The sequence below is a fragment of the Sus scrofa genome, chromosome 1 (genome assembly GCF_054392235.1).
Source record: "Sus scrofa isolate SSC_HxYL_T2T_F1_AM1 chromosome 1, Sscrofa_HxYL_maternal_Yorkshire_Landrace_v2.0, whole genome shotgun sequence".
Classification (NCBI taxonomy): domain Eukaryota; kingdom Metazoa; phylum Chordata; class Mammalia; order Artiodactyla; family Suidae; genus Sus; species Sus scrofa.
Window position 1 is genome coordinate 266,034,120 of NC_139383.1, and position 14,970 is coordinate 266,049,089.

General features: G+C 49.5%; 1 protein-coding gene across 3 annotated transcripts in view; it reads left to right on the top strand.

Moving 5' to 3' along the window:
• The first annotated feature begins 2,009 nt into the window (after positions 1-2,009).
• Positions 2,010-14,970, top strand: part of TMEM268 (transmembrane protein 268) — a 28,721-nt gene continuing 15,760 nt past the window's right edge. The window contains exons 1-5 of one of the 3 annotated variants that reach the window (XM_021068037.2): positions 2,010-2,413; positions 4,562-4,745; positions 9,745-9,854; positions 12,835-12,942; positions 14,065-14,214. In XM_021068037.2, coding sequence (XP_020923696.1) covers positions 4,637-4,745; positions 9,745-9,854; positions 12,835-12,942; positions 14,065-14,214 — 477 coding nt within the window. In that variant the 5' untranslated portion in view covers positions 2,010-2,413; positions 4,562-4,636. Of the gene's footprint in view, positions 2,414-4,418; positions 4,746-9,744; positions 9,855-12,834; positions 12,943-14,064; positions 14,215-14,970 lie in introns of all 3 variants that reach the window. The other 2 variants (XM_084993813.1, XM_013993790.3) reach the window with 2 other exon arrangements.

Here is a 14,970-nt window from a genome sequence, read left to right on the forward strand (position 1 = left end):
TTACCTTTTATTGGGTTTCATTCATCTATCTCCATTCTCCACAGAGCCCCCACTTCCTCATGCCATAGTACCAGGCCTTGCCATGTGCCGTGGTTTTGGAGATGCCAAAGAATTGCCCAGAAATACAGTTCACTTTTACTGAGGACTTTCTGCTAAGCACTTCATCATATAATTCTTAAAATCTCTGTTTAGCAGATATCATTATTCTTCTTTTATAAATGAGGGAATTGAAGCTTAGAGAGAGGACCCGACCTGTGCAAGTTCAGATGGGAGTGCTGGAATCTGCACAGCCAGTTCCAAAGGCCCATGACTCCTGTGCCTCCCTAGCAAAGGAGACTGATGTGTCAACATATAAGTTCATGCTGGAGCAACAAGCAGTGAGAAATGCAGAGTGAAGGAAGCCCAATAGGGCAGGGGTACGATATCCAGCTTCATGAAGGAAATAGGCCTTGCTGGATAGAGGGGCAGGATTTAGCTAGACGGCTACCAGGCCACACACCTGTCCAAGGATCTCTTTCAACATCCTATCAGCAGGAAAACTGCAATGGCCCACATGTCTTGCTCCCAGGCCTCCAAATTTTGCTTGAGGAAATTAGGCACACTAAATAGGAATCTTGCGTGTCTTGCTCAGTGGTGATCAGAACAACGCCTGGCACTGAGCAGGCACCCGATGTCCATCTGTTGATGAATAAATGAATGAACCTCATTTCTAGTAGCCTACTTCCTGGATCCTCACCTGTCTGGTGAATGAGGACGCCTGGGAAGCATCTGCTGTTTCCTCCTCAATCACTGCTGGCTGTCCCCAAGCATTCCACTTCTGCCTCTGGCAGAACACCAAGCCAACTAAGTCCTGTGATCAGAGAGGCCCCCAGCAACTTGGCAATATCTCTTGAGATAAAAAAAAAAAAAAATGCATCCATATTCTGACTCAGCAAGTCCACTTGTAGATAAGCTTGGCATGGTGGCTATGGCCATCCCAACAAGGTCTGTGAGCAAAAGTGGGAACCCCCCACATGTCCAGCAGAGGGGAGGAGCAAGGGAGAAAAAGAGCCTTCCTACAGTATATGGACATTCATGCAGCCCTTAAAAAGAATTGAGGCAGGGCAGAGCAGAGCACACTGTCAGGAGGTGAATGCTAAGGGACTTTGTTGAATGAAAAAGCCGGGTGCACAACAGAACAGGTGGTCCCTTTTGTATAAACACAGTGGAAGCATCTGTCCATACGTGCCCTAAGGGAACCTGCACAAGGTTAGTGTTTCCTCAGGGGAGGAGGCGCTATTCGCTGCAGATCCCCCTGAAACGCCCAGTGATGGTGATGGGAGGCGGGGGTGGGGGTATGGCCAATGCCCAGTGAGCCGCTATCATGCCTCTGGCAGTTGCATACACTCCACACAGATTATCTCATTAAAACTCTACTACACAGTCCCGTGATATAATCTGTTTGTTGTTGTTGTTTTGTTTTGTTTTGTTTTACAGAAAACGAAGGCGCAGAGAGGTTAAACACTATAAAGATGATCTAAAATCTGGAGACCCCAGGCTTAGAGCTCAGGTAGCCAGATGGCCACGCTGATGCTCTCAACACAGGGCACAGAGAATTTTTCGTTAAAAACAAGTCCCTGAGAAGTTTCTGGTCCCAAATATTGCCTCATCCACGATCCCGTGACTGTCAGACGTGGCCTGGGCTCTCACGATAGGGAGACGGAGGCTCGGAGAGGGGCCCTGGCCTTGAGCAGCCGATTCTCGCCCAACTTGTTCCCGCAGGCCGGGGCGCGGCGCACGTGCTCGGCGAGCGCGGAGGCGCCTCCCGGCATCCCGGGAGGAAGCCTGGCTGATGAAAGGCAGCTCCCAGCTCGGCTCCGACGCGGCCCCGGGAGCCGGCTTCCCTCTTGGCCCCGAGGCGAGCCCGGCGGGCGGCTCCTCCCGGTGGGGTGACCGCGCGGGGCCGGCCCGGCCCGGGGGCGGGACCGGGGAGGGCGGCGCGCGCCGCGGGCGGCGGGCGGGGCGCGAGCGGCGGTGCCGGGAGACTGAGGCGCGGAGGGGCAGCGTTGCCCCCAACCTTCCGCGTTCCCGGGCGGCGGTGAGGGCGACGGCGGCGGCGGCGCAGACGGGTGAGTGTGCGCGGACCCGGGGCGCGCGCCCCGTGTCTGGTCGCGAGCGCGGGCGGCCGCGAGCCCAGATTTGAGCTGCGCGGGTCCGGCTCTGCGCTGCAGCCTGGGCGCCTCCTTCCCGGCCTGGGTGGGCGCTGCGGGCCGCGTCCGCCTTCTTCCGGCGCCTTTGGGCCCATTTCCCCGTGCGTTGCGTGGTGCTGCTCGCCGGCGACCCCTGCGAGCCGGTGGCGGGGGCACCGTGGGGCTGGTTTCGGGGGTGAGGGAGACCCAGAAGCAGCAGACCAGCCTTGAGGGCAGAACCTGGGGTAAGAATACTCAGCTGCTTAAGGCCAAGGCCAAATGTGGAGGAACATCCCAGGCTGGATCAAGCTCCGTTGCATTCTGGCTGTATCCCCCAACTGGCTCCTTGACCTTGGATAGTTCACTTTCGTTTCTAGGTCTTAGTTTCCTCCTGCGTAAAGTGGAGAGCTTGGAACCCTTGTCTCACAAGGCTTTTCCACCCCCCAAACTTCTGTGACAAGACCCCCTGTGGCCCCTTGCTGGGACTTTCCAGTTTAAGAAAAACAGAACCTGACGTGAAAACTGTAGAATTCCTCCCCTCCCCCAACACACACACGCACACACACACCCCTCAGTGAGGCACATGGTCTTCTGGGGGAGCTGGGCACGCAGTGTCTTACCCCACGCAGAAATGGAGACCTTTGCTCAGGGGAACTTTTAAGATACCTTCGTTTGCAGGGGCTTCCCACCCAGCTACGGTTAAATGGAAAGGCCAGTTAAATGCACAGTCAGCAAAGGGAGCTAAGGAAACTGGGGAGTGGATGACCAGTTGGTTGCAGGAACCTCAGGCTGTGCTCGATCCCTGGTTCTGTGCCTCCCTCTCATGTCCCCCAGGGCTGGTGTGGGGCGGAGCAGGATGGCAGCTAGCGGGTCAGCACCTGCCCTTGGGCCGTCTTGCCAACACCCCTCCTGCCCTCTGCAGCTTCCAGGGCCACAGGGTGAGAGCAGAGCCCGAGCTGCCCTCTGGTTTGTACCTCTCCCCACTTGGCAGTCTCTTTTCTCACTCCACCTGTGCCAAGCCTGGAGCCTCCTTCTCTGCGCCAGGAAGCGTCCTGAAGAACTCTTCCCTCAAAGTGCCGCTGGCTCCCTCCAGATGGTGGTAGCTAGGAGGGAGAGCTGAACAGGGACTTAAGGTTTTACTTCTGGTTTTATAGAAGGCATAGGGCCTGGCACTAGAAGCTTCTTAGGGGATGACTGTAGAGTAGAAATAATGATAGCTATATTCCTTTTTGCTCTGTGCTGCTCTTGAGTGATTTAAGTATGAGTTCTTTAAGCCTCACAACAACCTAGTTACATTATTCCCATTTACATGTGGCAAAACTGAGGCCGATGTAAGTCACTTGCTCTGGATCATACACGTGGGAAGTGGCAGGATCCTGCAGGTTACTTTTATCCATGACACTAAAATCCTTCAGGTGAATGAATTCTTCTGATTGAGACTTTGTGGGAGGCTGATTAGGCCAACTGGGGTGCTGGGATTTCTTCCCAAAGACAATGCCTAGTTGTGGGATTTTGCAACTAGTGAACCTTCCATGCAATCTGGAAAGAAGTCTTTGCAGCTCCAGCTTGTGGGTGGTCCCTGCTGCCTGGAGGACAGAAGGTGGGCTCTTGGGGCCCACAGGCCTGTCTGAGACTTCAGTATGGCCTCTCTGGGCTGCAGCCTCCTAGCTATGATGTACCTGGGTCCCTTGTCTGGAAAATGGATCTAAGGATTCTATTTGTCTTGTGTGTCTGGGCCTTCGTTTTCTCTCCTGTGACGTGGGAGAAAGAAAAAAAAAAAAAAACCTGCGAGGAAACGGGTCTATGGTGAGCAAGGTACTAGATGCCACACTTGTAGTTCCTTCTGTTATCCTCACAGCAGCTCTGTCAGGTAGGCCTCCCTGAACCCATTTTACAGATAAGGACAGCAAGGCTCAGGGAGTTAAATTCCTTGACACCGAATGTCCCAGAGCATGCGAGAGGTAAGTGAGGGTTCAAGTCTTGGTCCTTTGGTGCTAGAGGCCTTGCTCTTTTCATCACATTTTGCTGCGGGTATAAACAAGGCTCCCATGATGACTATACCTGTCCCGTACTCGGTCAGGAAGGGAAATATCAGAAGCCTGGGAGTGGGGCCTGGTCAGCTCATGAGTTTCCTGTGGGTCCTTGGATGTGTCTGAGCTGGAGAAGATCCAAGACCAGGGGAAGTTCTCAGCTGAGGCCTCAGAGGCTCTTAGTTCCTTCTCCTCATTCCCTCTGAAAACATTTTTTTAGCATGATCAGCAAGACTGCAGTCGGAAGAAAGACCCAGGGTGGCTTTCCCTGGCCTGGAGGTGGCTTTGGCCTTGGAGAGCTGGAGAGCCCAGCCAGCCCAGGAACAGGCCTGAAGTGCTTTCCTGTGATGTTGTTTTCCAAAGGCAAGTGCAGCTGAGCTGGCTACTCCAGGATGAACCGCAGCCCTGAGAAGGGGAAGAAGTCCCGCTGGCTCTGCTATGGCCTGTGAACCACAGATGGACCCCGGTGGGGCAGCTGGCCCCTTGCCCACCACCTCTCCTGGCTGGAGCGCCCTCCCTAGTGGGAGCCCTCCTGGCTGGGGGCAAGGTAGGGTCATGACCCTTGATTCCTTCCTCCTCTGCCCTCCCCTCCCCCTCAAGTTGCTGAGCTAGACTCACATAGTATGAGTGAGTGGAGGGGAGGGGAAGGGCACAGAAGTGGCTTTAGATAGGGGTGCACATTTGGGGATGTTTCCAGGCCAGTCTCTGTCATTTCTACCTGTACTCTCTGTCACCAACTCCTTAGATCGCCCTCTGCTTGGATCTCTGCAGTAGCTTCTTAGTGCCTCTCCTCCTTGCCTCCTCTATTCTCTGCGTGGCATCAGAGAAAGATCTTTTTTAAATGCACAACCAACCATGTCACTTTCTGTTTCATTGTTTCCCGCTGGGCTTAGCATGAAGATCTATCATTCACCAGCTCGCAAGGCCTGTTCTCTTAATGGCTCTTGCTGCTCCTGTTCTCTGTTGCTGCCATGCTGCCCTGTCCCAGGATCTTTGCACCTGCTGTCCCTTCTGCATGTTATGCCCTTTTCCTGCCTATTTTCCCTTGCTTAATTTCTGTTCACCCCTCACAGCTCAGTTCAGGTATCCATTCCGTGGAGAATCCTCTTCTGATGGCCCCCCCCAAGTTAGAACCCTCTGATATAGTCATTGACTGTAATTAAGTAATAACCTGTGTAATAAAGTATTCAATGTCCAGCTTCCCCACTAGAATGTAAGCCCCACAAGGACAGGGGCTCAGTGTTGCTTTGTTCACCCCTATGTCTATAGTACTTAGCGCATGGCTTGGCCCGTAGTAGATGCTCAATCAGTATTTTGTTGAATGAATGAATGGGCATAGCATTTTGCATTGTGGCTGGTTACTTAGGTGATAGGAAACTTAAAAACAAGGGTTCCTTTTATGGCTACTATTATTAGGAAAGCAGTTCACAAATACACATACACATACACCAGTAGAATGAACTGCAATGGAATAATTTGCCTTCAGCTCTTTGAAGACATTGCTCTACTGGTTTTTGGCAAGCCAGTTCTTGCTTCGTTATAGGAAATAGTTCCCCCTACCAGCTACCCCTCCCTCCCCTGCCACACTCCTTTGGTAGCTTTTCAGATCCTTTTTCTTCGATTAGGTGTAAAAACAAGTATTTCTAAGTGGAGGACTTGCAGTTCTTACTTTAAGGAACAGATGAGAGAGGTTATTGCCAAGAATCCAGGAACTCATGGTTTGAAAGGCAGAGATGCCGTGAAAGGTCTTTGCATTGCTCAGGCAAACACTTCCTCAAAATGCCAAAGAGAACCAGACTAGGGGACCAGTTCTCAAACTGCGTGCCTGGGCTCCAGATCAGCATGGGTTTCCCGCTCTGTGCTGTGCCATGGAGGGCTAGTCTGAGGCCCCCTGCAGCATGACTGCCTGCATTTTCTGTGCTACCCTTTTCCTCACTTCTTCTCTTTCTTACTTTCATTTCCCCTGGTAACACAGGGCAAGCTGGTTCTCCTTTCAGAGGCTCTATTTTCTTTTCCATCTTATTGGTTTTCCACCTTCTAGGGCTCTCAGAGGGCTAAACAGAATCACTTTGTGAAGCCGAAAACCTGTGCCTGGTGCACTGTAAGGGCTTGATCCTTGGAAGCTATTATTTTTTTTTCCCATTTTTTAAATTAAAGTATAGTTGATTTACAATGTTGTGCCAATTTCTGCTGTTCAGCAGTGACCCAGTCATACATATATACACATTCCCTTTCTTTTGTTATCTTCCATCATGGTCTATCCCAAAGACCGGATATAGTTCCCTCTGCTATATAGCAGGACCTCATTGCTTATCCATCCTAAAAGTAATAGTTTGCATCTACTAGCCCCAAACTCCCAGGGCTTTCCACTACCTCCCCTCTCTCCCTTGGCAACCATAAATCTGTTCTCTCTGTGAGTCTGTTTCTGTTTTGTAGATAGGTTCTTTTGTGCCACATTTCAGATTCCACATATGATTGATATCGTATAGTATTTCTCTTTCTCTTTCTGACTTACTTCACTTAGTATGAGAATCTCTAGTTGCATCCATGTTGCTGCAAATGGCATTATTTCATTCTTTTTATGGCTGAGTCATAGTCCATTGTATGTAGGTACCACCTTTGGAAGCTATTCTTATTTTATTGTTCTGTTTTATTTCTGCCTTCATCTTTTTGTTTATTTTTCCTTGTTTTCTTATGTTTAAAGCAATTTTATCATTTTATCTTTCTGTAGTTTATTTGTATGAAGCCACCTTAAATCCTTTCTGGAACAAGGTGTGGGACGATAAAAACCAATACAACTAAATCAGTGTGGCTCTCTTGTAACTTACGAGCTCTGACAAGATGGCTTTTAGGTTATGACAACAATAGCAGCTAGTTCTTCAGCACCCATTTTGCACCAAGTGCTTTATTTTCATCATCTTAATCATTTGGAGACTCCTCTGTGATGGATATGATCATCCTCTAAGGGGATGGCCTGGGATTCTATTGCTTCTTCAAGGGTTCTCTGTTAGTGAGAGACTGAGTTACAATTTGACTCCCAAACTATCTAGCTTGTGATTTTCCACATGTCATTTATACATGAAACATTTATGTAGTGCCTACTGTATACCAGGCACTGACCCCAGCTCAAGGGATTCAATGATGGACAAAACCAATGTGGGTGTAGATAGTCTGATGGAGATAATGGACTTTAATCAAGTAACTGCATCCATGTGTGCTCCTCTTTGATGAGCATAAAGGAGACGAGCAAGTGGTGATGGGCAGATTTATCAGACAGATTTGACCTGTTAAGAGTATAGAGTGTCACGGAAGACTCCCTGGGAAAGGGGTTAATGAGCTGGAACACAAATGATGACTAGGCTCTAATGGCATGACACTAGGTGGATGTGTTCTAGGGAGAGAGGGGGAAGAGCACATGCAAAGGTCCTGGGGTGGGAGAGAAAACATGGCATGTTCAAGGAACCAAAGAGGCTGGGGTGGCAAGACACAGAATGAGACTGAGCCCTCAAGGGGAGTTTGGCAGGAGGCTAAAGAGTTTGGTTTTCACCAGGGCACTGGGAAGCTATTGAAAGTTTTACTCAGAGGGTTGGTATCATGTGATTTATGCTCTGGCCACATCGTAGGAGGAAGAGCGAGTTGAAGAAGCCAGGCAGGGTACAGGGAGAGGCGAAGGTAGCCTAGTCTGGTGTTGCAGTGAAGATGCCGAGGGGTACCTGGAGCTAGGAGGGATTTTGTCGGTCCTGTTGGCAGGGTCCAGGGATGGCCTGGGTCAGGGGGTGGAGAAGCGTTTGGGTGGGCCAGGATTCCCTGGAAGCAGGTCGTTTTGCTTTAAGTATTGCCTAGAGCTGGGCTCTGAGCCAGCAGATGGGATGTTTATTGTTCAGTCCCTTCAGTCCTGCCTCATTTTCTGAGCAACGGCTATGGAAAATGTGCTGAGATATCCAGCCTCCAGACTTGCACAGCTGAATGCTGAGCTCTAGAATCTCAGGGCTGGGATTCCCCCCAGCACTGCCCTGGCTGCTGACTGGTGGCTCCTGGGGCCTTCAACGTGATGGAAGGATATCTCTCCTTTTGTCCAGAGTGACTCTTCTCAGATCAGAAGGTTAGGTGTCTTTCTGCTGCTTTTCCTCGCCGGGTGGGAGAGGCTGTCACTGTAGCTGGCCAGGCTCCAGCTCCTGGTCTGGCTTTGTTGCAGCCCCCCAGGGCAAAAGTTTTGATAGCTGCTATAATGAGCCTGAGTTGAAGTATGATTTCACTCAAATTCTGCTGTTAAGATGTCGAGCAAGTGCAGATATCCTGGGGAGGGCTCACCAATAAGTTAGCAGATTAGTTTTCTGTGGCTGCTGTAACAAATTCCACTAACATAGTGGCTTAGAAAACCCACAGTTATTCTCTTAGAGTTGTGTAGGTTAGAAGTCTGATACTGGCCTCCCTGAGCTGAAATCACGAGGTCAGTAGGGCTGCATTCCTTCAGGAAGCTCCAGGGCAGAATGCGTTTCCTTTCCTTTTCCAGCTTCTCAAGGCTGCCCACATTCCTTGGTTCCTGAAGCCTTCCTCCATTTTCAAAGCCAGCAACGTTCTCTCTATATATACCTTTTTCCCACAGTCACATCCCTCTGGCTCTTTTGCTGCTTCCTTCTTCCACTTTTTTTTTTTTTTTTTTCCTTTTTAGGGCTGCACCCGTGGCATATGGAAGTTCCCAGGCTAAGGGTCAAATGGGAGCTGCAGCTGCCAGCCTACGCCACAGCCACAGCCACAGCAGCTCTGGATCTGCGCCACATCTGTGACCTATACCACAGCTTGCAGCAACACTGCATCCTTAACCCACTGAGCAAGGCCAGGGATGGAACCCGAATCCTCATGGATACTAGTCAGGTTCTTAACCTGCTGAGCCACAATAGGCACTCCCTCCCACTTCCACTTTTAAGGATCCTTGTGATTATAATGGGCCCACCCAGATAATCTAGGATACTCACCCTATTTCAAGCTAGCTGATTAGCACCCTAAGTCAGCTGCAACCTTCATTTTCCTTTGCCACCTAAAGTGACATGTTAGAAGGTTCAGAGGATTGGGGCTGGGACATCCTTGGGGGTGCACTGTTCTGCCTACCACATTGTTCTCTCTTACTTAAACTCTGAGCCCACTAGGGATGTAAATTGCTTGGTTGAGCTTCCTTCGAAGTGCTCAAAGTGCTCAAATTAACATCTGCTAGATCGTGTCCTCAATGTAGTCAGTGGTTCAGTCTCTATTTAAATATCCTTTGTGAGGGGGAGCTCGCTCCCTCCCAGTCTGTGTGTGGCCAGCTCACATTCTTGGGCAATTCTTCCCTTTATGATCTTGAATAGTGTCCTAATAGCCTCTGGCCTCAGGTCTGCCTCCTGGGGGCTTTCTGGTCAAGGGAAGTCCTTCTTCAGTAGGTTTGAGGATGGCAAGTCCCCCCTTACCATGAGAATGTTCTTAAGGCCAAAGCAAGTGATGCCATCCAGGTTGAGGCTCACTCAGTGTACTTAAGGCTCAGCCAGATGAAGCTTCTGGTCTGCTTTCAGAGCTCCACAATGGCCAGGTCCTCACAGTTCTCCGGATTGACAATACCTGTGCACCTATCTCCTTCGATCTGGGAGCCGCAGAAGAGCAGCTGCAGACCTGGGGCATTCAGGTGAGAGCTGATTTATTACTTTTTTCTTCTATCCATCCATCCATCAATCCATCCATCCATCTATCCATCCATCCATCCATCCACCTGTCTATTCTGTCATCTGGTTATTCACAAAACTTACCTGTACTCAACATGGTAGAGGATATAAGGAAGATGTCTCTCCTTTCAATTAATTCACTCAACAGATGTGTGCTTTGAGGCGTTCACTCTGTGCTGGGTGCATAGCTGGGCACTGAGTACTGCAGAGCTGACTAGGTCCCAGTGCCTGGGCTCACCCTACTCACAGAACCCAAGTGGGCGAGGTGGACATGCATCAGGTAAATCAGGGTTGCATCAGAGTGGGATGCACAAGGAATTGAAGATGTTCACAGGAAGAAAATGATAAACTCACTTGTGGGTACAGTGGTTATGGAAGTGTCCACCTTAAAACTAAAACAACCATTTATTTTGCCAGCAAAATGAGTTATTTTGGGAATAGCAGAAAATTGCAATTCAGGACAAGCATGCTGTAGCAAAAACTGGGAAAGTCTAGAGAAACAATGGAGAGGACCGTTCTTTTTTAAAGGTGAGAGGGAAGTTGTCAGGGGCTCTTAAACAGAGTCCACTGCAGGAAACTGGGGGTTTGAAGTGTAGTGGCTTGTCATTGGCTGAGTTATGACTGTCTGTCATTGGCTGAGCTGTTGCCAGGCAAGGAGAAAAATCTTCCTTCTTCCTGCTGAAATGGTAAGGTTGTAACTCCTGTTGGAAATGCAAGGTGATTCTCTTCCTGTTTGGAGTTGGCAGATGGCAATGAGTGGTAGGGCGTAAGAACACCTCCTTTTAGCCTTTCCAACTCCAATTTAAATGAAGGTTCCTTTACTCAATTTTCATAAAAGCTTTGTCGAGGAGCGGATAACTTCATCTGGGCTCTTGAAGGGAAAATAGGAGTTTTCTGGGTGGACAGGAGGAAGGGCATTTTAGGAGAAGGAACTGCTTCTGCAAAGGGAAGATCTGTGAGGAGTTCCCGTCATGGCTCAGTGGTTAACAAATCTGACTAGGAACCATGAGGTTGTGGGTTTGATTCCTGGCCTTGCTCAGTGGGTTAAGGATCCAGCGTTGCCATGAGCTGTGGTGTAGGTTGCAGTCGTGGCTCGTATCCCATGTTGCTGTGGCTCTGGTATAGGCCGGTGGCTACAGCTCCGATTCAACCCCCAGCCTGGGAACCTCCATACGCCGTGGGAGTGGCCCTAGAAAAGAGCAAAAAAAAAAAGAGATCTGTGAATTCATTAGATAATGCACTACCTTCAAGCATATAGTGATTTGAGGCATAGGCTTCCCAGATTCATAGATCTGGGTTCCGATCCAGTTGTGCTGCTCACTGCCTGGGTGACATTAGGCAGGTGACTTAACCTCTCTGAGCCAGTCTCATCATCCATAAAATGAGGACAATATTAATACCTATTATGTAGGGGGTTTTGTGCAGAGTAGAAATAGTGCTTGAGGAACACTTGCACTGGCTTTGGCACATAGTAAATATTCAATAAATTGTAGCTGTTGCTATTGAGTTCCCACAAGTGTGGTTCTGTCTCTTCCCAGAGCCCCCAGCATGATTTTAGGCCTTCATCTTCACTGCCCAGCGAAGATTAATTACAGAGGAGGAGGGGCACTGCTAATTGTACCCTGAAGATTAGAGGGTTTGCTTCTTTAAAACTGAATGGCATGGCGTTCCCATCGTGGCGCAGTGGAAACGAATCCGACAGGAACCATGAAGTTTTGGGTTTGATCCCTGACCTTACTCAGTGGGTTAAGGATCCAGCATTGCCATGAACTGTGGTGTAGACCGCAGACACAGTTCGGATCTGGCATTGCTGTGGCTGTGGTGTAGGCCGGTGGCTACAGCTCTGATTCGACCCCTAGCCTGGGCACCTCCATATGCCACAGGTGCAGCCCTGAAAAGCAAAAAAAAAAAAAAAAAAAAAAAAAAACAGCAAAACAACAAAAAAAACCCCACAACTGAATGGCATTATGGTTTAAAACAACATTTTATCACTATTAAAAGAGCCCTTCTCAAGTTGACAGCACTAACCCCACATGAGCACAACAGCTGGTTTTTCTTCCCACGCCTGTGGACAAAAGAACATTTTTCTTGAACAGTTGTCTTCAGATGGGGGTTTTCTTAACTGATGAACAGTTTACATACTGTTCTGCTATGTTCCTAAATATCATCTTTAATGATTAAATTTGAGTTTCTTAAGCAATCCATTCTTGTAGGACCTTTATGACATTTTGTTTGGGCAGAAGATGGGAGTTTTCAGTACTTTGGACTGTCTTACTAGTTATTAATGCTGCAGTTTTGGCACCAGCACTGGGTTTGCCTACACTTAGATCCATATATCTATATAAGAAAGAGAGCAGAAGCCCCCAAAGATGTCCAGATAACATGTGCCTACATATTGTACATATCTTTATGTAAAGTACATATATAAATAATTGTCTCTGTTTTATTATCTTGTCTAATGTGCATACCACCTGTACATGGTGGTATGTACATGGTATCCTTATTTTACAGAGAAGGAAAGTGAGGCTCAAAGAAGTGGGGTTACTTGCTCCAGGTCACACAGCACACGAGGGACAGGGCCAAGGTTTGGATGCAGGGCTGGCTGACTCCAGGGCCTGCACCTTAACCCTTAGGATACCCTGGGTCAGCTGTGAGGTGCCGAGCCTTGGGCTCTAGGCTCCCTCTCCCAGATGTCCTCCTGGATCTCGAGCTGTCCAGCTTCCCAGGGATGCCCGTCCTTCTCTGAGCCAGGAGCTGTGCCCCGTGATTGCCATTCAGCGCTCCGAGCTCCTTGTTCTGCCTTCTGGGGGAGCCTGGAATGCACCTCATCTTCCTTCCACGTGATAGCCACATGAACTGGAAACCACATGCCTGCTGGTGGGAAGGAAGCGGGGAGCGGTTCTCCGTCACTGACAGGTCTCTTTCCCTCGGGCGGCCAAGCAGGTCCCGGCTGACCAGTACAGGAGCTTGGCTGAGAGCGCCCTCCTGGAGCCCCAAGTGAGAAGATACATCATCTACAACTCGAGGCCTATGCGGCTGGCCTTTGCCGTGGTAAGAGGGAGCAGAGCCCTAAAGCACCGTTGAGTTCAGCATCGTGTCCTGGAGTCCGTTGGTGCGGGGAACGGGTTTGGGGACTGGAGGCCTGGCTGCCCGGGAGAAAGCAGAACACATGGGCCTGGGTTTGGTATGAGAGGAGATTCATGAGGGAGAGTTGTAACCAGGTGCCCCTGTCGAGGAGGGGAGGTAGGGTTTACTGAGGACAGAGCTGGGGCCTGGGAATCTGCAGGCTCTGGACTCGATGTCTGGCTTTGCCAGACTTTTCTCCTTTCTGGGACTGGTTTCCCCATCTGTTCAACAGACTGGTCCATTTCAGCTCAGTCATATATATATATATATATATATATATATATATATATATGTGTGTGTGTCTGTGTGTGTGTGTCTGTGTGTGTGTGTCTGTGTGTATACATATAAACATATCTGGATACCTACATGTGTACACACATACATATGCAGATACATACATGTGTACATACATACATATTTATGGCACAGCCAGTATTTGAACCCAGGCAGTCTGGTTTCAGCATCTGTGCTCTTAACTACTCTGATCTGCTGCTTCTCCATGTGTGTAAATGATCAAGGAGCACTCCTGACTCCCACGTCCTGCTTCTAGGGAGGGGAAGGGATCGCAACTAGCATTTATGAATTTCCTAAGAGGTGCTAGGCGGTTACATATGTTATCTTATTAACCTTTATAACAACCCTGTGAAGAGGGTGTTATTATCCCCATTTTGCAGAGGAGGAAATCGAGGCTCAGAGAAGTGTTATAACTTGTCCGAGGCTCCCAGTTGTTGAAGGATCAGGCTTCTGACTCAAACGGATATCACTTCCAAGCCTCCTTCCCTCTTCTATTTTATTTGAAATCAGAGCATAAGCAGGGATTCGGAGTAGCTATTCTAACGCCTTGCCTCCACTTTGCTTTTGAACAAGGAACAAAGGCTCTCACAACCCCCCCACCTCCCTCCCTGGCCCCAGTCAGTCTCTGACTGGCCCTGTGAGCTCTCTGAATCCAGGGAGGGTGTCAGAAGTGTCTAGTGGGTCCCTTGGGATGGAGCTGCTCCGTTCGAGGACTGGAGGTCCCCACCGTGCCCTTTCTCTGGCTTCTTGCAGGTGTTCTACGTGGTGGTGTGGGCCAACATCTACTCCACCAGCCAGATGTTTGCCCTGGGGAAGCACTGGGTAGGTGTGCTGCTCGTGACCCTGGCTGCTGTGAGCCTGACCCTGACTCTTGTGCTCATCTTCGAGAGACACCAGAGAAAGGTGAGACCAGCCCCTACCTCGGGGACCCCAGCCAAGCTCCCTCCAGAAAGACTGGGTGGGCAGGAGAATCTCATGTCAGATTTTTCTTTCACCTGCTTCAAAGAGTTTCCCCAACCATGAAAATTCACCCTGGCCCACGGGCCCAGTGACTAAAAGAAATGAAATCTCATGCACAATTAAATCCTCTCTGTTTTCCTATCAAATCCCTGTGGGTTGTTTTTTTCTGGGAGCAAGGTGTGTTTTGAAGAGTCTGGGAGCAAGGTGTGTTTTGAAGAGTCTGGGAGCAGAGATGGAGGCAGTTTGAGGCAATGGAGCCCTTTCATGAACCTTCTGCTGGGTGCTTCTGACGGCCCTGTGAGCTTAGAGAGGGTTCCTGGGCCCACCTTGCAGCAAAATTACCTGGGGAGAGGTGGATGGACTCTGATCTGCTGTTCTCTTGACAGTTGTGTCTCATTTTATCCCATGATGATCCTTGAGGCAGAGAGCGGGTGATCGGGGTGTTTAGCTAAGTTGTCCCAATCCCACTGTGAGTGACAGGGTGGGGGTTCAAAGCCTGTACCCTCTGATTCCCCTTCTCATTCACAAAGGAGATCCATACCTCCCAGCTTAATGTATGGTTTACTCATTGTCTTCTGCTTCTTTAGTGTCTGTCTTTTGTCACTATTGAGCACATCATGTGTGGTAGGTTGTCTGTTAAACACTTTGCATATGTTAACTTATTAAACCCCCCAGTAAGTCTCTGGGTAGAGTCTTTTA